This window comes from Sarcophilus harrisii, chromosome 4, assembly GCF_902635505.1.
Source record: "Sarcophilus harrisii chromosome 4, mSarHar1.11, whole genome shotgun sequence".
Classification (NCBI taxonomy): Eukaryota; Metazoa; Chordata; class Mammalia; order Dasyuromorphia; family Dasyuridae; genus Sarcophilus; species Sarcophilus harrisii.
In genome coordinates, this window is record NC_045429.1 from 228,148,856 (window position 1) to 228,173,821 (window position 24,966).

The 24,966-nt window shown below is 31.0% G+C and overlaps 1 protein-coding gene across 1 annotated transcript in view; it reads left to right on the forward strand.

The window, feature by feature from the left end:
• ELOVL4 (ELOVL fatty acid elongase 4) overlaps window positions 1-24,966 on the forward strand; it is a 50,606-nt gene that overhangs the window by 19,949 nt on the left and 5,691 nt on the right. The window contains exons 2-5 of the mRNA XM_031964596.1: window positions 4,428-4,615; window positions 7,300-7,380; window positions 19,176-19,347; window positions 22,108-22,235. Of these exons, the coding sequence (XP_031820456.1) occupies window positions 4,428-4,615; window positions 7,300-7,380; window positions 19,176-19,347; window positions 22,108-22,235 (569 nt within the window). The remainder of the gene's footprint in view (window positions 1-4,427; window positions 4,616-7,299; window positions 7,381-19,175; window positions 19,348-22,107; window positions 22,236-24,966) is intronic.

Consider the following 24,966-nt stretch of genomic DNA (forward strand, 5'->3'; position numbering starts at 1 on the left):
TTAGTCTTTATAATTTTAAAGAGTTCATGAGTATTTTAGTCTGTCAGAATTATAAATTTTACCTAGTAGGAAGAGAATTCTTATTTACCACTTTACAAATACACTTTATTTTAAAATTTGGACTGGACTATTTCTCTTCAGTTTGCTTTCCACTAAATTGGAGGAAGTGGGTTTTGAGGAATGTTTCAAACAATTAAAATGAATTTAGGAAGTAGAAGTGGGGAAACTGTCAGTTGGAACTCTGTATCTGGGAGGGAGTTAATACACATGTACAGAAATTAGAATATTCCTTTGGATCAGTAATTTTTCTTATTATTGCTTAGATTAGTTGTGCTATAAATTGTACCATTGCTACTTGTATCAAACACATGGAAAAAATAGTCCTTACCTTATAGTTTACAACTGAGAATAGGATAACATAGTAACTGTAATATAGGCTAGCTCTTTAGTTGTTTGTGGTTTATTTCTTTAATTTTATAATGTTGTAAAAATTCATTTAAAAAAATTATATTATTCCAATAACAGAATAATTGGCTCTGAGGAAGAAATTGCAGTGAAATTAAATTAACCATTACTGAAAACATAGGATAAATAAGGCTGAGTTATATATTCACCTTTTCCTCTTCTGCTTTATTTTTTTTCCTTCCTGAAATGTCATCACACAACTACCTGTTTTAAGGTCCCAAGTAGAAAAGAGAATTATGTATCTTCATAAGAGGGAATTCCTCTATTGGTTACTTATTTGAAGGATTTTTATCTTAATTACCCTCAAATTGTTTTGAAGGTAAATATGACTTTCATAGTAAAATTAAGGGAGTGTTATTATACTTTTATGATGCTTCCTTTTACTTGCTATTCCTTTTAAAAATCTCTGTCCCACTTTATGTACCACCTACGATTATTGGACACAAATCATTTTAGAAGCTTTTTGATTTCTATTAACTATGCCTGAAATCTCTGTCTTCCATTTGCATTTTATACCATTAAATCACCTCATGACTTATTTTCCATTTAATTTTATATACTGTCAGCATTAATATACCTCACAATATTTGAAAGAAATTAATGTTTTTCATTTATTCAAAAAATATGTATGTGTAAAGCATTGTGGTGAGTACAGTGTATGCGGGAAAGGGAGGTATAAAATATTCTGATTCAAGGAACTACTTTGTAATGTATTCTGAAAATACAATCTTGGTAATAAAACATGCCAACATTTTAAAACTCATGTTCTTGCCTCAAATTTTAAGTAGTTATAGGAATGAACTTCATGTAAACTAACTTCTAAGAAAAGCTAAGAAATGGAATTTTCTTGATTTCTGTAATTTAAAGATCGCATAATATCAGAGTTCTAAGAGGCCCCAGAGATTAAATAGTTGAACTTGATTAAGAATCTATTCTGCAATAATCTCAGGTACTGTACAGCATTCACCTGACAAGGCTGTGTCACTGTAGGAAGAAGGCTGCATTTAAAGTCATCCCAAGTCCTATTATTAAAAAAGACAAAAATAAAAGTAGAGTATTTCATGAAAATTATAACTAATCCTTATAGTAAATAGCAAAAAATGAATTCTATGAAAACTGACTAAAATAAAAAAATGAATAAATGTAAGTTTTTGAAGTAGCAAGATTTCTTAAATACAGAGTAGTTGGGAAGTAACTTTAGAAGGGATGTCATTAGCATCTAGGAGACCAGGAAAGTCTCCTGTAGGAGATGGTATTTAAGATGAGCTCTAAAGAAAGTTAGGGGATTCTAAGAGTTAGTAGAGAGGTAGAGTGTTATGCAGAAAAGGCAATGCAGAGGTGTGGAGACAGAAGGAGTATTATTGAAAGAAAAAACAAGTGGATCATTTTGGCTGGGTTGTAAAACAGAATATAGGGGTAAGATAGGAGAAAGCCAGGTTGTGAAAAACTTAAATTTCACAATAAAGGACTTGACACTTAACCAGCTGAAGTAACAACTAGATTCTGTTGCATAAAAGAAAGAGGGACTTGGTCAGATTTACAATTTAGACGAAGCAATTTGGCACTTGGATATATTATAGTTTGGAGTTAGGAGAAATAAATAAGGGAAACCAATTAGAAGGCTATTAAATTTTTTCAAATGAAGATTCTGAACCAAGGTAAAGGCTGTATTAAATAGAGAGAAGGAATCATATGTAAGAAATGTGGTGCAAAATTATGAGATTTGACAACTAATTAGGTATATAGGGTACCCTAGAGTGAAGAACTGAGGATGACACAGAGGTTTTGAACCTAGATGATGGAGAAGATGGTAATACCCTTGAAAATAGTAAGGATGTTCAGAAGAATGATAGAATTGGGGGGGGGGAATAATAACTTCTGTTCTATATATATTGAGTTTGAGATATTTCTGGGACAGTCAATTCAAAATGTATAATAGCTGGTATTACAAAACTGAAGTTCAGGAAAGAGAATGAATCTGAGCATTGTCTATATAGATATGGTTATTAAACTTATTAGAACTGATTAAATCACTAAGTGAGAGAATCTAGAGTAAAAGAAGAAGAGTGTCTTGAAATATGCCTGCTATTAGTAGGCATGAAGGAGCAGAGAAGAACCAAGAGAAAATAATCACGAAAAGCAGGAGAGAGTATCCAGGAGATGGTCAACAATGTTTAATGCTTCAAAGAATAAAAAAAAAGTGAGGTCTGAGAAGAAGCCATTAAATTTGATAATTAAGAGATCATTAGTGACTTTGGAGATAGAAGTTTCAGTTAAATGATACAATCAAAAGCTAGGTGGAAAGAGAGAGAAGAGGAAATGATAGCACCACTTGCTGATGGATTTTTCAAGAAATTTAGTTTAGAAGGGAAGGAGAGATATATTTTGATAATTGCATAAGTGGTTTCTTTCATAAACTTAAACATTCCATGCATTGTAGGCTTCAACTCACTGTCAAATGGATAAATGACTCAAAAAAGGTTTTAAAATGTCTTTGGAGCAGCTAGGTGGCATAGTGGATAGAGCACCAGCCCTGAAGTCAAGAGGTCAAGAGGACCTGACTTCAAATCTGGTCTCAGACACTTAACATCCATTAGCTCTGTGACTTTGGGCAAGTCACTTAACCCCAGTTGCCTCAGAAAAAAAAAGTTGCCCTTGATAATAACAAATGTCATTTATATAATACTTTTAAAATTTGCAAAATTCTTTATAACTATTATCTCATTTGACTTAATTTTCACAAAAATTTGGGGAGATAGATCTTTTAATCTTTTGACATTTCATATGTACCAGTGCAGTATTTAGATTTTCCATTACATATGTACCTTCTTTCCAATCATATTTATTAAATATTATGCTTTATACTTTTTGCACACAAGTCATTGGTAATACATTGTAATATATTTGTACCTATTGCTTGCTTCTCCATTTTCTTGTAGGTCAGCTGCAATCTTCAGCTGCAATCTTACTTCCTCAGAGTTCCACACATATAATATCATCAGAAAAATACCAATGTTAAAAAGTTAGATTTTTGTTTCAGCTGGCAATATGAGTATACTTAAAAATGCTACATATTTTGCTAAATATAGTCCATCATTCCCTTATTCCTTTTTAGTTCTGGGCACAGCTTCTGTCTTTGATAATTACGGATTAATTCAGGTTTTAAAAAAATCTTTTTAAAAAAAGGTTATCTCCATCTGAATCAATATTTGTATTCATTTATTGTCCTAGGACACTCAGGTTTTGGTGATAAATAGAAACTTTGAGCTTTGGGATTGAAAATGTGCTGAATTCCTTTCTAGAATTTTTTTAAAGGCATTCTTTTGTGTTTTAGAAGAAAAATGTTCAAAACAACAATGACCTAATAATTGGTTTCTGTAAAATTATAGCTATAGGCCTGGAATGGATCTTCAGATAATATCTTACCTACTTTCTTTATGTATAACTAATTCTAAAAAAATAGTTGTCTACTGTCTCTTATAAGTCTCAAGAAAATGAATTCAGTAATTTTTTCTTTAAAACTCATAGTCAACAAGTTCTTATTAAATTTATTTTTGTTTTATGTATATCCATTTTTCTCTAATCAGACTCAGAGACTAGCTTCTAATGATGATGTAAATGATAGCACTTCATATACTTAATAATTGCAGTTAACTCCCCTTGAAAAATTCATTCCTAGAAATAGTTTTGCTACTTTAACTTTTTAATCTACTCCTTAAGCCAATGAGCTTTGTCACTCTTTTCTGGGTCTAAAGTATTTTTGATCATGTAACAAGAAAGGATAAAATTTTAATATATACATCACACAACCATGATGACTAGAAAGACAATAATTTTAGAATTAACAGATTCATAAGATGTGAAGCTTCAAATATTGTACAATAACTTTATTAAAAAAACACTATAGTTTAGAAACAAGTAAATGATTTTAAACTAATTTTTACTTTTTGCTCTTTTCCTAGATAAACGTGTTGAAAACTGGCCTTTGATGCAGTCTCCATTGCCTACATTATGTATAAGTACTCTTTATCTACTTTTTGTGTGGCTGGGACCCAAATGGATGAAGAACAGAGAACCCTTCCAGATGCGTTTAGTGTTGATTATCTATAATTTTGGAATGGTTTTACTTAACATGTTTATCTTCAGAGAGGTATGTTTATTAGACATCTAAATAATAACCCCAGTGGCTAAAGAAACTTAGCTTATAAAAGTCTAATTAGATATTTCCTTGTATTTCAAGATAATTATTAGCTACCATTAAAGTTAATCTAATGTTTTTAGCTCTGCTCTGATTTCCTGTAGTCAATAATAATCTCACATAGAAGTTTATTTTCTATCTCCTGATGTATTATATAAAACTGGATATTCTAATGACTTGTGTGGCATCTTTGACTCTTACTAGATTGTAAGTTTCATGAAAGAAGGAACATAGTTTGCTTAACATTTTTATTTATACAAGATCATAGAAGCTGATATCAGGTTCTCAATTTAAAAGAGTCTCAGAGAACTGGTCTGTCTTCAGTTCAGTTGACTAATTCCACAAGTATTTATTAAATCTATTGTGCTAGGTGCTGGGGATACAAAGACTAAAATGAAATGATCTTTGCTCTCCATTAGCTTATAGTATTTTGGAGGGAAAGTAATATTCAGAGGAACAACATATACAAAATAGTTACAAAGTAATTTGAGTTGAGGGAGCACAAACAATTGCAGTGTGTACTCAGAATTTCTTATGAGTTTTCTTGTCTAACAAAAATGAAGTAGTTTCTGAAAATTTTAAATATTGTTTTAGATAATGAGATTCTGAATTTTTTGATATCACTAATCAATGAAACAAAAACAATTCTCAGAAATATAATTATTTAAACTTTAATGTAACATGCTAAAAATAGGATATGAAGCCTTTCACACATTAAAAACTATAAAAATTTAATTTTCTGTGCTTGTCAAGAAGGGATCATATTTGATTTGTATTGTCTGACTCCAGGCACAATGCTTATTTATTAAATGATTGTATGAATTGATATGGTGTGAAGATCGCGTATTTTTTAAATCAGCAGGAGTCAGGAATTCAGGTTAGGGGAAAATCATCAGTCTTTATTCTCAGTGAAGAAGGATCGGAGGTGGAAGAGAATCGGCGATAGCAATGTGTGCAGCTGAGTCAAGAAGCTAGCTAGACCAGTAGCCACACGACCAGCAGCCAGGAGAATGGAACCTAGGCCCAATCTCTCCCAGCTTCTTTTTCTGTCTCTCTCTCTGCCTACACCCACCAAAATCGTCATTTCCTATACAACACATCAGGACTTGCACGGAGAGTGGACAGGGACCATTCTTTATCCAATCATGTATATTAATAGAGTATGGCCCAATTACTATTTAGCCTCACGTACTTGGGACCTCAGTGCATCAACTCAAACCTCAGCCCATTACAATATGGTTATAGTAAATAGTTCAAAAAATCTAGAAATTAAGGAGCCTTTGGTTCCTTAGAATCACATTTGTTGTAGAATGTTGTAGAATCACATTTTTAGAATCAGGAAGGAAGAATTTTAGGAGTTCACCTAATTTAACCACTCTCATTTTACAAAGGATTAAAACAATGTTCAAGTGATTTACTTCTAGCTCATTAAATGTCATGGAACTGTTTACATCACAAATTATCATCATTGTTGTTATCATGATTAACATTAAGAAACACTCCTTTTAGGAAGTGACACTTCAGCTGAACCTTGAGCAAAGAATATCGGTTTGCCATTGTGTCACTTTGAGGTTGGAAAAGGGAGAGAATGGAAGCAAGACCAATTCAAAGATTACTACAAAACTTAATAAAGATAATAATAACACATATAAGTGTTATTATTTATGCAAGCATATAGTGCTGAGTGCTTTATAAGTCTTACTTCATTTGGTCCTCACAATAACCCTGGGAGATAGTTGCTATTATTGTCCCCATTTTACAAATGAGGAAGTTAAGGCTAATGTGTTAATTGACTTAGCCAGGTCTACACAGTTTGTAAATATGTAAGACTACTTTGAACTCATATCATTCCTGACTCCAAGATACTATGCACTAGTAGCTGCCCCTTTAGGTTAGACGGCACAATGAGAATAGTGGACCTATGAATACCAAGAGGCAGGGGACAGATTCAGATATGTGGAGGTGGAATTGATGAGATTTGGCAACTGGTTGGATATGAGGAATAAGTGGGGAAAAAAAGATGGAGGATGATTCTTAGGTTGTGACCTTGATTACTGAAAGAATAGCTGTGTCCTAATACAACTAAAAAAAGTTAGGAGGAGTGAGTTGAAAATGGGAGGAGATGAGTTCTATTTGGACATTCTGAGTTTGAAATGGAAATGTCTAGAGATGAAGTACTTGAAATCAGAAAAGTAATGAGTCCTAGATATATAAATTTATGGGTCATTTGCTATCCAAGAGATTGACCTTCACAGTCTATGAACTAAACTTATTAAGCAATTTATATTGAACATTTTATTAGTCCCTGATGGAGGCACAAAAATAAATTAAATACATTTGCTTCCTTTTCCACTGCAATGATTTGTTATTTCCTATCAGTGTCCCTGGTCCACTGTAGAACTTATTAAAAATAGCCTCGAACTTTCTTTTCTATGTTCCTGACCCTGAAGCATTTTTTTTTTTACCTTCTGTAACAAAAGTTTGCTTTATAGTTGTTATGGTATCTTTATCCCTTAGAATAATTGTTGATATTTTAAATTACAAATGTTTAAAACTGTTACATATATTAATATGCTTTGGATGTTGAATCTGTTAAAATTTTAACCTAAATATATATCCTTTATTTTTTCTTCTAGCTATTTTTAGCATCAACTGCTGCAGGATATAGCTATATTTGCCAGAGTGTGGATTATTCAGATGATGTGAATGAAGTCAGAGTAAGTATATTTAAAGTACTAGTGATTTGTAATACTCTTCAGTAAAAGACCTGAATTTATAATTAGCAATCTATGAAAAACACATTTTAATGTTATAATGAATTTCTATTTCAATAGTCTATATTTTTCTAAGTAAACATATATATATGTATATATATATATATATTTCTACATATATACATAGACACATACATGTATATATAATATGTGTGTGTTTATATTCATGTGGTTTTAAGCATATACTAAAAGCTATATTTATGCCTGGAGTTTATCACTTAAGAAGTGCAAGAGACTATGTGGTTGATTTTTCACTGCTTCTCCTGTGAACTACTTGTAGTGTGTTTTGTTGGTCAGAAAAAAAGGCTTTGAAGTATTGGAAGGGACAGTTAAGTAGAGTTTTAATAGAAAAGTATAGCTTGAGCATTGTTAGTAAATCTTGTGTCCCTGGTAAGACTAAGAAAATATAGTAATCCTTGAGAGAATTATAACATACAATAAGCTAACTGATTATACAGTCATTACCAAGTATATACACTTGAAAAATATACCAGTGTTCTCCAACCCAAAGATTATTGATTAAATTTTTTATTACAAACCATTTAAAATCGTTCAAGTGTACTCATGCTCCTAAATTATATGCAGTTGAAGCGATTTACCATAATTGATCCTCTTTTATTTACTAATTTTCATATCTATACCAATAAAATGGTATTACAAAGTCTGGAATAGGATTAGACAATTTTTTATTATTGCCTGACCAAAAAATATTGTTTTACATAAGTATATGCTTAAAAAAGAAATATATTTGAAATAGTGATTTTAATTGAATTAGACAATTAGTATAACTACACTTGGAATAAGTCTTTAAGTTATATCTCTTAAAATAAGATTTAAGATTTTAATGACTTCTAAAAGTCAACTCATAGAGATCACTAAATTAATGTATTTCATGGGTTTCTTTGGTTAAAAATATCTTCATCAACAACACATTGTGGTCTTAGTGAAGATTTTCTGATCCAAGCCAAATAGTGAATCCACTTAAAAAAAAAAAAACGCATCAGCATTATGTTGGACAATACCTAATCTTTCCTTCCTTTTAGATAGACAATTAAATTCTTTTTTTATTGTTATTGCCAGGTGTTAGCAAAGCCCTGAAGTATTACATTTACTATTATTTTTATGAATAAAATCAAACAATATACCTGGTATTTCCTTCCTGTTTGTTAAACAAGGATTCTTGGATATCTCATTAGCCTTTATTTTTTTCAAAATGATCTTTAAGCATACTTATTATGGTAATTGAAGTAACTATTTGTATTGCTTGCTGATTGGTGACTGTTGGGGCTGTGGTGTGCACAACCAAGAAATTAATTGGATTGGGGCTGTTTAACCCCCCCTTTAACCCCCACTTTAACCACAGCCATTTAAGGAGACATTTATTCTGGCCTTTAAGTAAATTTTTATATTTTAAGAGGGGTAAAGAAAGGCCATTGGTAGCAAAGGTTTTGAAGAAAAAAAATTGTTTTTCTTTAATTGGCCTTGGTCTATGGACCAGCAATTAGAAGATCATGGTAAATAACATTTTTTATTTATTTTTATTTTATTTTATTATTTATAAAACAAATAATTATTTTCCAAATTATTATACCAATTACACAAATAATTACAAATAATTATTTTTCAGCTTAACTATGTTTTAGATCTTGGGCTATAGGTTCTAGAATTTAAAAAAAAAGTATCTTACAAAACCTAGTTGTTTAAGAGGAAGTCAAGTTTCAAAGAAGAAAAAATATTTTCAGTAAAAATCACTTGGGATTTGAAATCAAATTCTTTGATTCCAAATCCAGCACTCTTTCCATTATATCTACTATTGTATAAATGAAAAATTTCTATTATGTTACACTTTGTAAAATTTAAACTCTTTGAAATTAGGTATAATTTTTCATTTTGTTTTTGTATCTCCAACACCTAGCCCATTATAGAAGGATTTTTGTTAGGAATTAATGACTGTTTATGGAATTGAGTATCATACACATTCATAAGATAAAATTTCCATTTTCTCAAATAAAAGAGAAGTTATGAATTATTCAGTTCAACATACATTTACCTGACAATCTACCCTTTCCCCAACACTGTGATGGTAGAACTTTGGGATATACCAAACTAAATAGAATAAATGGGTTCTCTCTTGAAAAGCTTAATTTTATTTTATTTTATTATTATTTTTTTTTTTACAAAAGAATGTTTTATTTGTTTGGTCAGTGGAGGGCAAAACTACCATAGAGTAATGGGTAGGAATCTCCATAATCTTAGTCTTAGTTTTATTCCTTAATAAATAGGTCCTCATTTGGAATATTAAATGAATAAAACCAAGGATTTGATTTGCACATTGCATGATTCTTTTACGCACATTTTAAAAGCAATAGCTGTTCATGGTCACACTACATAATGTTAGTGTATGGATAAACTTCCCTTTAGTAAGCATGCTTTGTAAAGAAAACTTTCTTTAGATTTTCTGTGATCTTTTTTGTATACTTCTTGCTTGAGTCTCAATTTGTTTTTTAGCTTCTTGTCTTTCCTATGGTTGCATTGTTAAATAAGTAAACAATCTTCCCTGAGTTTATTTAAAGATTGAGGTTAAAAATAACAACAACAACAACAACAACAACAAACAACAAAAAGTTTCTTTTATAATCTCTTGGTAGGCACAAATTATTTCTTATTGAGCTGTTGGAAAGAAGATTCCTAGAGCAGCACAAAAACTATGCATTGTAATTCTAGCAGTAGAGAGAAACTTAGATCCTGATGAAAGTTTTCATTGCCCCTACTTTCTTTTCTGAGGGAAAATCAACCTTTACTGGCAGCAGTAGGGCCCAAAATATCAATACTTAAACAAAAAATACTTTACAAGAAGTCCTTAAATGAAAAGTACAGAAGTGGAGAATTTTATAGGGAGAGGTTTTGTTTGAAGCAATAATTCTCTTCTGTCCCTGCCTCTACTAAAAGAGACCTTGCTTTAGTTCTGTGTCTTATATTATCTTACTAGCAGTTATTGAACTGCCTAGTATCATATTTTCAGTGAAATTATTTTGGATAACTCAGAGTATTGCTTGTTTTTCTATTGGAAAGTTACTGTTTTGCTGTTAAATTTTATCTTTTGAGGCCAAACACCTATCCTTACTTTCTCTACCCTCAAATGGAAGTATATCTTCCTACAGAAATAATTATGTAAACGTGGAAGTAATTTTTTCCATTGTGTAATAAATAATAATAGCTAGCATTTATATAACCCTTTAAGGTTTGGAAAATTCTTTCCCATGTTATCTCAGTTAATCTTCACAACATTGAAATAGATGCTACCCCCATTTTATAAATGATGAAATTGTGATAAATGGTGATTAAATGACTTGTGGTTACATAGCCAGCACATATTGAGGCAGGATTTAAATCCAAGTCTTTCTGACTTTCTAGTACTCTATCCACAGTGACACCTACCTGTCTCTTGAAGGGAGAGACGTGTAATTTTTGTCTTTGCATACATTAATGGAGAAGTTGTCAATAAATATTCTACTTACCTCAACATAATAAAATTATAATGCATATTTTTGGAAAAGATTTAAATTAAATGAAAATTAAATAATACAGTCCCAATGAATATAAAGGTAATTTTATCAAAGAAAATGATAATACTGAAACATATCACAACTTTTGGGATATAGTCAGAGAAGTCAGTAGAAAATATATTTCAAAATAACAAAATAGAGAAAAAACAGAAAAATGAATTGACATACAAATAAACCATAAAAGTAACCAATCTAAACTAAATACAAAAATAGAAATGTTGAAAGCCAAAGGCGAGATTAATAGAATTAAAAGTAAAAATAAAAAACACAACATTGAATTTACAAATAAAGGTAGAAGTTGCAGGGTGAAGGAGGGAAGAAGTATAGAAATTAATGAAGATAATTTGATTTTACAAAGGAAAGGAAAACCAAATTACCAGAAATCAAAAGTGAAAAGAAAGATTCACAACAGATGAAAGTGATAGAAATTGTTAGAAACTATTTTTCCCAACTGCATACCAATGAAGCTTGTGATTTAAATGAAGGGGATGAATAGTCATAAAAATATGTAATCAGATTAATAGAAGAGTAAAGAACTAAAATAGACTAATACCAGAAAAAAAATTGAACAAAATGTAAACACCCAAAGAAAAAATTCCCAGGCCCAAACGGATTCACAAAATTAATTTACAGACTTGTTGCCATTCTTTATTGAAATAGAAAAAAATAACAACAAATTTATTTTTGGGGGGAAAGAAAATGGGGGAAGTAGGAAGGAAGGGGATCTCAAAATATACTGCAAATAGTAATCAGCAAAACCATTTAGTACTGAGTTATTATTTTTTTAAAAGAAAGGAAAAGTTGTTCAGCATAACAGACAAGGAAAGTAGGTTTTAATTGAGTTGTTTCAATCATGTCTGACTTTTTGTGACTGATTTGCAATTTCCTTCTCCTGCTCATTTCTTAAATGAGGAAACTGAGGCAGACAGGATTGCCCACAATCACCTAATTAGGAAGTATCTGATGTCAGATCTGAACTCAAGTCTTCTTGATTGCTGGCCTGATCTGGAGTCCATGGTGCTACCTACCTGCCCACAGGAAAGGGAGACTCAGGAACAATGAACTATCTTTAACAGTGTTTAATGAGTTCAAAGATTCCAACTAAATTGCTGGGAAAACTAGAGAGCATTCTGGAAGAATTTAGGTTTTAGACCAGTGTCTCACATTATGTACAACAATGAGCTCCAAATAGACATATATCCTAAATATTAAAGAAATGAATTATATCATAACCAAAGTGGAGGAGAAAGGAAAGAGAAACCTTTCACTACTATGGATAGGAAAAGAATAGTTAACAAAACCAGAAGATGGAGATGATGATAAAATACAAAATGGACAGTTTTATGCATATAAATTGAAAAAAATTTTACAAGCACAATCACACTTATGATTAGGAGAGAAACAATTAACTAGGAAAATATTTGTAGCAAATTTCTTTGATAAACACCTCATGTCCAAGATCTATAGAAAAATGATTGCAATTAATGTGAATGAGAACCTTTCCTGGATATATCAATAGATAATTGGTCAAAGGATATGAATAGAATGTTTTCAAAGGGGGAAAAAAATGCTTAACTGTGTTTTCCTTTATTGTAAAAGGAGATTGGTTTAGTTTACTTCCAAGATTCCTTCTAACTCTAAATGTATGATTCTAAATACAATTTAAAACAACTCTGACATTCAATCTTGTAAGACTGGCAAAAATGATAAAAGAGGAAAATAGCATTTGTTAGATAGACAGGGCTCTAATAGTAGGAAAGACACCTTAATTCACTGTTAGTGAAGCTATAAATTATTCAAACTATTCTGAACATCAAGGTGGAATGATATTCTACAGTCCCCAAAATGTGTGTATCTTTTTACCTCAAGGAAGTAAAAAATAGAACACAAGGGATTATGTGTACAATAATATTTACAGCACAATTTTTTGTTGTAATAAATAACTGAAGTGTACATTTCAATATTAAAAATGACTAGACACGTTTTGATATACAAATACAATGAAACATTGTACTGTAAGAAATGACAAACAGAATGAATTCAGAAAAATCGGGGAAAGGCTTAAATGAGCTGATAAAGAGTGAAATAATCAAAACCTGGAGAACAATTTATGCAGTGACTGATAATGTAAAAGAAAATGAAATATTTAACTCCAATCAATGGAGTGAGTGGCAGAGAAGTGATAGACTATTCTAGAATGAACTGTTTCTGGCTATGAGTCAGCTGAGGATTTGTTTTGACTATACACATTGTTACACAAGAGGGGTTTTCTTTGGGAGTAGGGAAGAGTTGGTAGGTAATAATAGAAAAAAAAAGAGAAAAAGAGCAATTTAATATTTTTAAAATATACACAAGGAAAAGAAAGTTCAGAAAGAGGCAGACAGGAAAAGAAAATTCAGAAAGAGGCAGGCAAATTATATTCCTTTCATATTAAATTTAATTAATTTTAAAACAATTTAATTATTTGATTAACATTAAATATATGAATTTATGGTACAGCTTAGATCTACTAAATTTTAACTTTATAGATCATAAACTCCTCCATTTTTTATATTTCTCATGTTGAATATTTTGACAATAGTAAATTTTAATTGAATAAATGAATGAATGAATAAATATGTGGACTTAATGAGAAGCTTTAGATTAGTGTCATCTGATAAATTGCATGTTAGACATCATATTAGATGTCAGAAACCATTTCTTTTTTGACTTTCATGTTGCACTGAAAACTTTCCAAAGAGGGAGATTACTAATTTAATAGGATTATTGAGCTGTCTGACATTCATAAAGATTAGAGTTTATCTTAAACCAAATTTACATATTGCTAGCCACAAATATACTTGCAAAGTATTTCACACTAAAAGTCTCAAAATAAAACTATTAGGACATCATAATATATACTATATTAATTATGTAATAATAGCATATTAATTATATAATGAAATAATATGGTATTTAAAATATAAATGTTAATTACTCAAAGATATATAGTGATTGCAATTTATTTACTTAGACAAAATGAAATTAATTTTACTCTGAGGATAATCTTGGAAATCATTTCTATAATTGACCCATCAAATAATTTAGTATTTCCTAGAGTAGTGTACAAATAAGTATAGAAATTATGCATTTAACATGGGAATAATCTAATATCATACAAGATTATAACAGTAGATTAGGATATATGTTACTACTTGAACAATACTTATTTATGACACATTGTGTCCAAACACATTTAAATAATGTGATATTAAGAAGTTTTAAAGTATAGATTTATTGCAACTAGTTTGTTTAAAGCCTTTTCCCCCAACAGGTTTCATATGTATTTCAAGTACTTAAATTCTACAGTGAGTAGTTGAGTCCTAAATAGTTTTCTCTGATTTCATAATTAACTTATGTTTTTGCATTTTAAATGTTAACTTTTCAAAAAAGAATTATCTCATTTACATTGAATCAATATAGGCATTATATGGGAGACCTTACAAATCTAAACACTTAAGCCTGAATGTGAAAGAATCTGTGTCAAGCTCCTAAATAGCCAGAGGATAAAAACAGATTTTACTTATGTACTAATTCAAAATCTATTAATACTTACTTCATATTCTCGTCATCTACTTAAAGATATAAACACTTGACAAAAATAATGTTAGATTACAATGTTTTCTTTCAGAAAAGGTTCTATTTTGTTTCAATTAAAAAATTAAAAATATTACAAAGGTCACCTCTCACTAGACCCTTAATCTTAGACTGTAATGTAATCTTTCTGTACCATCTGGTGTCTTAATAGGACTTAATTAGAACACAAGGTAGAGGAAAAACACACCCTACATTATTTAACAAGGTTCATATCCACAACTTGGAAAATATTTTCTGTAGTATAAAATGATGAGTCTAATGAGTACTCAGGCTAGCCATCTCTTCATTTCCTACCTGCATATACTTCTCTGAACCTCTTTATGGAACAACTCTCAGTACTGTGGTCTTGCCCTACCCTGCCCCCCTCTTACTTTTCAGTTTCCTTTTGTGTGTTGTCTTCACCCATTAGATTGTGAGGTCCTCGAGGTTAAGAATTCTCTTTCGCATTTTTCTTTTTGGTCTCCCCAGTTCTTGGCACAATATGCTTGACATATAATATTTGATAAATATTTATTGATTAACTATTATAAATTGTTCCTGAGGGAACTGAGTTAGTAGATGCTGATTATAATAAATACTATATTGCAATAACAAAAAAATAAAATTATATTTAACATACAGGAAATGATCCATTACTGAAATGGGAATCATTCCTTAATTATCTGTATGTGTGTATACATAGACAGGCATACATATATATATTTTATGTTTGTGTATAAATATGTATATACTTATGTAAATTAATGTAATGTATATATGCATATTTATGTAATGGTAAATATATATACATGTGTATATATACCACTTGTTAGAACAAAAAAAATTATGCAGAGAAGAAAATATGGAAATGATAAAAGATATAATGCATTATTTCACAGCTCCAATTTGACCTGTTTTAAATAGGCTATTGGTATTCAAAAATGGAAAGTTAATGAATAGTGACACAGATTATAACAATTTTCTAAGGAAATTTTAAAAATATAAATCAATTACTATAAGTAGAGAGCCAAAAGATCTAGTAAATCTCCTCGCCAGCAAGATATAAGTCAAGAACAACAGTTTAGAATATAAACTTAAAGGCAAACTGTAGAAAATTATGAATATCAACTCATAAAATAATAAAAAAAAGTAAAAAAGAAAACAAGTTTAAAGAATCCTTGATGAAAGATTCATACTGAGTGCATTTAAGGATAAAATTGGGAGGCCATAATAGATGAAAAATATAAGACATCTATAAAGCTTTTTGTGACATATACTCTTTTTACTTTAAATGACATTAGAGACATGGCATTTGGACTTTAATATCACAACCCTGGATTTACTATATGAGAAAATATTAGTATTAGAGAAAACAGCTAGACTAGCTAAAGTTCCTTGCTGGTAGCAATATAGTTTTGAGATTATTGAATGTGTGGGATGGGTGCTAGACCTCCTTTCCCAAATTAACTAATCAGAGACATCTTCAGGTACAAAGAGAAAGCATTTATTTAGTCCCTGCAGGGAGAGTCTCAGTGCACCCAGGAAGCATCCCAGCTCCCACCATGTGCTCTACCTGACCAGCAGGAAGTAGAACATCTACTTAAATAGGAAAAGACCCAAGCCTTTTCATTGGCTAGACTAAAAGGAAGTAACTATCTTTGACCAGTGGTCACCAATGTTGTAAGTTTCCTATGGGTCATGTCACTTCCTGTGGGTCACATCACTTTTGGTCATTGACGTGGGTCTGACCTTTAGAGATTTTGGCTCAATAATCATGTGATTTCCTGAAATCTGAGATCCACAACCTCATCTTCCTACTCTAGGTATAGGAATCATGTGACTTAGGCCTACTCTCATAAACTAGTCTCCTAAACTGAGAAAACTTCATCTAATCAGTCCCATTCATTGAGTAAATTGATTCATAGGAATCCATTGTTTGAAAAAAAAAAACTCCTATAAATGGACTGTGGGCAAGATTTAAAATATCTATCAAATTTGTCTAAGCATAAGAGGCTGCATATAGGAAAGGAATGTTATAAATATATAGGAAAGGAATGTTATAAATATATTAATATGAAATACAATTCAGATATTATAATACTGGAGAAACTGAGGCAAGATAGAGATCAGAGAGTTTTTAATATTTTATTTGGATTTCTAAGAGGGAGATATTGGGCTGGTGGTATGATGCCCCCAGGGCTGATGCCCAAAACTTCCAGCAGCGAATGTGAAGTTCCCATGAAATATATATAAACATGGAGCTCCAAGCTCAGGTAGCTAAACAAAGACTGGGGGGTGCGGAGGGAGAGGGAGAGAGACAGAGGGACTGAAGTCCAGACTCTGGTGAGTGGGAATCTCCAGGAAGAGGACCATCAATCCAGTTCTGACAGGTTGGGGGTAGGACCATATATTCTAACAAATTGGGTGTTAAGGAGATGTCCAACTAGAGCCAAGAAGTCTGGACTTAGAGGATATCAATTAGGTATCTGACATGGGACATCTGGAGTTTTATCTTTTGGAATACCAGATCTCCATAGCCCTAATTATCTCAGTTCTAATGAGCAGAAAAGGGGGGTTGCAACTAGGGGGAAACTAAGGCAGGACAATTAGGGAAACTGAGGCAGGATAATAAAAGGGAACTGTGACACAATATCAACCAAGTTTTTAAATGTATCTTCAGTTTTATATGAATCTATTAATTTTTTAATAGATTTAAAGACTATAGAAAGAGAAAAACCCTATAAATTTAATCATTGTGGCAAAGTTTATCCCACTATGCAACAGATTTACATAGGGGGGAAACCCTTTAAATACAAATCACATGAAAACATTTTATTTAGAGAACAGTCCTGATTACAGCTCATATAGAAAGAAAAACAATGTGTGTATATGCGTGTGCACATACACATGCATGCATGTGTGTGTATGTAGTATGGCAGACAATGAAATCAGCATTCCTTTTTTTTTTAAGAGAAATAAGAGAATATGCAAGAGAGGACTTATATGAAAAATATGACTATCACAAAAACCTTTCAGAAGAAAATAAAAACTCAAAATCCATCCTAAAATTTGCATTCATGAAACCTTTACAAAGAAAACAAACTTGGACAAAAACAAGTGTTATCTGTAGTGATAATTCTAATCAAGCAAAACCTTCTTTTAAGCTACATATACACAAAAATGGACTGGATTAGGAAATTGTGTAGTTATTTTAATGATTCAGAGATTGTCTTTGAAACAAAGAGAATGGTTTTTTAAATAATGAAATTTTTGTGGTCTTATTTTATGGATATAAGTCACATACAATAATATGTAGTATTAATATAATAGTCTCTGAAGAATTAAATATAAGGATTGCCTAAAGGTAAAGAAGGAACATTGTGGGCCTGAAAAGGAGAAAAGGCAATATCACCTATACTGTCAGAAGAAAATAAAATTGTTGGGGAAGAGGGAGATGGTGGCCTGGACACATAGTGATTTTTTTTAAGTAGCCCATCTTCTTAATTGGTATCTGTATCAAATTAGAAAGACTATGATGAAATTTTCCAAATTATTTGTTGAACTTCTTGTGATACATTTATTGAAGAGTCTGTTATGAATATTATGAGTATATGTTTGGAAGGATTATGTTCAGCAATGAAATCACAGACCTATCACAGACCTATCTAATTATCAAAGAAACTTATACTGCAATCTATTGTTGGCAGTTGTATTAAAAAAATAGGGCACAGGAATTAGACTCAAAATTATTAGGCTTGCATCTTAATTCAGATGTTTATTAGCTGTATTATCTCTTTATAAAAATGAAGCTAATCTTTATATTGTAAGAAATAAAAAACAAAGTGTATAAACTAAACTATAACACATTCAGTATATTGTTGCTAGTGGTTATTGCCTCTGGTTCATTTCTATTAGATCCTAATTGCTGAAAATTTTTTTTAAAAGACCATGTACTTTGACAACGTACATGTTTTTTGAAGTATGTGTTTTATGATACAATAACTTCATCATATTTTATTGTATATTGGATATTATGTGGTATATTGTATATTGTGTATAGTTATATTTATATATTACATAATATGATATACTATGATGAAGTACACATATAGGAAAGTGTCTATGATGTATGCTAGGCATATGCACCTGAATTATATATTTATCCAAAAAGTTAAGTTTTAAGTTTCTAGTCATTTAAGATAAATTTCTATAGAAATCATTGAAAAGCATGGCCAATGAACTTGCGAAAATTGTATTATTTTTGGTTTTATTTTATATTCAAATATTTAATATTATATATAAAGAAAACATTGAGATATCTGACCAAATGGAATATTCTTTGAACATTGTATTCATCTAGCTTTAGATCCGATTATTAATCTTTGCTTGTGTCATGCTGTAGATATTTTGATAGCAAATCTTTTGGGGTAAATAAATTTTTAGCATTCATATCATGTAACACATTATATAATAATCATTGAATTATTTGAAATAAGCATAGTTACACTCGGTGATTTGTGTTTACAAACAAGCATGTTTAATTTTCTCCTTTTGCAGATAGCTGGGGCTCTGTGGTGGTACTTTGTGTCAAAAGGAGTTGAGTATTTGGATACAGTGTTCTTCATTCTGAGGAAGAAAAACAATCAAGTATCTTTCCTTCATGTGTATCATCACTGTACTATGTTTACATTGTGGTGGATTGGCATTAAGTGGGTAGCAGGAGGACAAGGTAAGCATATTTTGGAATTTTCAGTGAACAAAGAAAATTTATTATGTTTGCATGAAATATATAGATTTTGGTATGCATTTTTGAAGGGAAGTAATGGAGAATTGATGGTCTTTCTGAATATGGCTTTTATCAGTTCATAGATATGTCAGTTAACTTCCTTCTTGGTTTAACTTCATTTCTGAAAGAAGGTATATAAAAGAAGAGGGTCATACATATGTATAACCAGTCTTACACCAAAGAAAAATCACATGTGGAGAAATGTTTGCAGACTCAGAGCAAGATAAACCTAAAAATCCAATACCTTCTATTCTGGTGCTGTTCCATTGCATCAGTCTCAAAAGGATACCAAGATATTTATCCTCAGTCCCCCCCCCCCCCCCCACTCAGGTATTATGGATATCCATAACAGCTTTGGTTTGGGTTCATCCTGGATATCTGGAATCAAGATCTTATCCAGAATATTAAAATATTTGAACCAATATTAAAGAGCTTCTGAACTTTGAATATGATCCAAGAACTGCTCTTCTGAGGATCAGATGGCTTGAGAATGTTTCAGTGAAAGATCAGCACATGTGAAATTTGACGTACTGAATCTTGTAAGCCTCTCTTGATTTGCATAAAGTTGTGAAGGCCTGGAGCAGTATAGTCCTCAGAACATAAAGGGATAATGTAAATGATGCAGTTATTCATGTTTTTTCTTGTCATTCTATTATAATTGCTGAAAAAATGGTGAACTTAGTTCATACATGAATTATTTTTGTAAAGTTTTATTTAAAATAAATTCATTGATTCCCTGTAAACAAACGTTTTATGTATAAGCATTATTCCTTAGAGTTTAAGAAATAAAGCCATAAACATTATTGAACAATTTTTTTCTACATTAACACAATCATAAAATCCAATAGTTCCTTAGCTCTCACCATAAGCCAGAGATCTATTCACTCCATGTTTATTAATTCTGAAATTCCCTCCTTTGTTGGAAAACTTCCTGTCTTTCTATCTCTGTGGATAGAGATGCCTAAACATATTGGAATTTCTTGACTCCTCCTCTTTTTGCTCATCCCTGTTCTACCAGTCCATCACTTCTACATCCTGCTCTTTATATTTTTAAACCTATATATTGTTCTTTCCTCTGAATCTCTGTTTTCTGATCCTATTACCACTTATAATTTATCAAACATTGCCTCAATCTACCTTCCTCATCCCATTTCATCTTTTGCTGAAATGTAAATTGGAGGAAGTCACATGCTACTTTTATTAGATCTTCTGAAAATACATTTCATTTAATTTCAATACCTAAACAGAAGAGTTGATATTTGATCTTATAAATAAGGGAGGATAAATATAAAGAGTCACCAAATTTGTTAATAAGATAGTGTCATAGTCAGACCTATGCTTTAGGTAAATCACTTTGCCAGTTATGTGGAAAATAAATTATAGAAAGGTTAGACTTGAGGTAGGACAACCAGTTTGGATGCTTATTAAAATAATTTAGGCAAAGGTTATGATGGCTTTATCTAGAATGTTGCCTGTGAGAGTAAAGAGAAGATAAATAGAAAAAAAAAGTTGTGGAGGCAAATGGGGAAGACTTGGCAATTGGTTGCATATGAGCAGTGAAAAAAAATTAGGGGTCAAGTATAACAAGTATTACTAGGTGTCTGAAAGAATGATGATGCCATTGAAAGAAATGGAGACATTTGGAAAAGAAGTGGGTTTGAGGAAAAGGGTAATGAGTTATGTTTTGGACATGTTATGTTTAAGATATTTATTGAACATTTAGTTTTAAATGTCCAAGAAACAATTGGTGATATGGGACTGGAGCTTTCTAGTTTCCTCTTCTATAAAATGAAAATAATAATACACTTACATCACAAGATTGCTGTAAGAATTAAATTACAGAATGCATGTAAAGCATTTTGCAATCAACAGATGATAGATATTATTATTACACCCAGAGTTAAGGACATATATCAATATGGATGATGACCCAGCAAAGGAAACCAAGCAGTAGTCAGACAGGTAGAAGGAGAATTATTTTGAGATAAATGTCATGAGAATTTCTAGGAGGAAAAGATGGTAAAATAAGTGTCAGATTCTGTGGAGAAGTCAACAAGGATGAAGGCTAAGAAAAGACCATCAGATTTAATAAAAAGGAGCTCATTTAATTGGGCTGGCAGTATTCTTTTTTTTTCTTCCTCCTTAGGAAGGGGAACCCATCAGTCCACTCCATTCTGGGATGCTTTGACTGGGGCCATTCATACCAAACTTACTTTGGGTTTCCTATAGGGTTCACCTGTAGAATGATGGTACCTACCATTTATCACTTTTTAGATTTAGTTCAATATTATTTCTATTATTCTAGAATATCTTTCTTTTTATACTTTCCTTCTTTAGATATAGTGAAGATTATTTAATCTTTGATAATCTGAAGCCATTAGAGTAATTTTAGTATTCATCTGATAGTTAGCATTTTACAATTCTATATGCATATAAAGTTTAGGAAATGAGACTGAATTTGTACTGTCACAAGACATACCCCAAAATTTGGAATAAAGATATAAAAAAGTTTACATGCACAAATTTAAAATAATTTGCTTCTTTCCCATAAAAGCCTGATACAACAAAGTTCTAGTTAGATGTTCTGATTGAATTGTTGTTATAACACATAAGATTGAGAAGTAGCAAAAACCAAACAAATAATTATAATTGATTATAATTATAATAACAAAACATTATAATTATTACTTATTTTTTCAACAGCATTTTTTGGAGCTCAGCTTAATTCTTTTATCCATGTGATTATGTATTCATATTATGGCTTAACTGCATTTGGCCCATGGATTCAGAAATATTTGTGGTGGAAACGATACTTGACCATATTGCAGTTGGTAAGTAAAATATTTATTAAATTTCTTTGAGTAACCAAGGGAGAATGTTATTTAATGTAAAGTAGGTTTAGACTGTTTTTAAAAAGTGTTTTTTTTAATCTCTTTAACCTCAGCAATTGATATTCTTTGGACATCACTTCCCTATTATGGATCCATTGGACAAAATAGTCATGTTCACTTTCATTTTAACATTTTCTAGACTATTAAAATAACACTTTCCTCACTAAACAGAAAAACATTTCATGAAATAAATATGAAAATAAATTTTATCATTAAGCTATAATAGAAATTGTTAAGTTACAGATCTTAAGAGTCAATAGCATAATTTTTGGCTAGCCAACTGAATTACTATTAAGTGTAAGGCATTTTCATAGCACTTCACAGGAATTTTTCTTCGCATTTCTTACTCTGTTGGTAACAGTTGCTTGTATATGTATTGTTCACTTTTTTAGACTATCACAAGCTTTTGAAGGGCAGGGTTTGTATTATAACTTTTTTTTATTTTCAATGCAATGTTTAGTAAATGTTTCTTGACTGAACTTAAAGAAAGGTGACTATCCTAACTAACTTTCATAATTAGAATTTTCTCTTATTTTTTCAATATCACTTATTTTATAGTGCTTGTCAATTAGATTAGAATCTCAAGTATTTTAAAAACACTGGAAAATTGAGAAGTGCTATAAAGTAAATGCTATTAAAAGAAATAAGAAAAAGAGTATAGTTCAAAAAGTTAACCAGAATAGTCGCCTTTCTCCAACTTCAGTCAAGAAACATTTAGGAAACATGTAAAAAGTTTTTTTATTCTTATATAACACCCAGCTGAGCTACTTTCTCTACTTGCATACATACACATAAGTTGAATCTTCATAGAAAAGCTGTTATGTGACAAACAGTCTCCATGGTCCTCCTTGTGCCTCCTTTCCAACAGCTTTAGTTCATAAATTCCCAACAAAAACATTAGCTATGAAAGAGTTGCTCCATAAACTTGGGGCACTTTCTGCCACAAATGTATATAGTGTACGTGATAAGAATAAGTACAAAATTAAGGGTTACAAATCTCATGTCAAGAGTGTATGTAAATCATGTCTCCACAATTGTAGGGCCACAATGCTCTTCTCTTCTTGTATAGTTCTTATAAGCCCTAGCTCTCTCTCTCCCATCAGTTTCTGAAGTGAATTGTTTTTGGGGACTTCTAGGATCAGCACTTCTTCAAAATTCAACCCTTAATTGCCAGAATTAACACTTTCTTGAGTCTGTCACTAGTTCTTTTCTTTGCTGCCAAAGATCTTGCTCCTTGAAGCTATTTGAATGCTACTTCTCTGTGCCTGTGCTTGTGCCTATGCCTGCTTGGAAAACATGTTTTCCATACTGGATGCAAGGCCTTCTGCTTAAGAAACCCAACTTCAAAGTGCCATGACTTATAAGAGAAGGGCAGGCAGAAAAATTATTTTTTCTTCTGTCTACTTCAGATATAGGCATAGGGACCTCTTCTAAAAGCTTTGTACTACTCTGGACTAGTTCCAGATTTGGAGAACTCGGCATTTTCTAGCCGCATAGTCCATTTTTAACTGACCAATCCCAAGCTATCTCTCTAATTCCATCAGAGAAAATTATTCATATTTAATAAAGTAACCACTGAATTTTAACACTTTTTAAATACCTGAATAGATTATATTCTGGTGGAAACAATCAGTTGTTTAGGGACCTATGCTTATCTAAAAGGCATGTATTAAGATAGAATCAAAACTATATTTTGGATTAAAAAAAATTTTTGCTTTTAGAAAACATTTTGTATGTAAACATATGCATTGGGGTAATTTTATTTGTTATAAATTTTAAGTCTCTGATCAAATATATTTTACCTACCCTAATTTTTTGTCCTCCTTGTCTAAATTAGATGTGGCCATTTTTAAAAACCCTTAGTTTACTTTTCCTCTTGTTTTTTTCTCAGTGACATAATAGAAAGACCCAAGACTGGAAGCTAAAAGATTTTAACTTTAGTTCTAGTTCTTTTGCTATTTATATGACTACAGACAAGTTAATTTAACTGCTTAAAAATAAGGAAACAAGTCTAAGGAGAAAATTGAATTGGATTAGTTTTTTAATTAATTTTTTAAAAATAAATAAATAACTATGTTCTCTCTCTCCTACTTTTCCTTTCATTGAAAAAAAATAATAAAAGCAAAACTTTCGTAGCAAATGTTCAGGGTCAGGCAAAAAAAAAAATCCAAACTATAGATGTCTCCCTTTGTACTATGAGTATGACTTTTTTAATTCTCAGGAATTATGATTGCTCATTACATTTATCAAAGTTCTTAAGTCTTTTAAAGTTATTTATCTTTACAGAATTGTTATTGTTGTATTGGAGTACTCCTGATTCTGTATATTTCACTCTGAATTAATACATACAAGTCTTCCTAGGCTTCTCTGAAACAATTCCCTTCATTATTTCTTATAGCACAACAGTATTCTATTACATTCATACATCACAATTTTTTCAGCTATTTCCCAATTGATAGGCATTCAATTAGTTTTTTGATTGCACAAAAATAATTTTTATATAATTTAATGAATTGGATCCTTTTCTTCTTTTTTGATCCCAATGAAAGATGGGGCTAGTAGTCATCTTCTTGGGGAATTAGGTTGATTTATAAAGTCCTTTCCAATCTTAACATTCAGTAATTGTATAGTTTTCTTTAGGGTCTCTGCTTCCTCCCCACCTCCCAGAATC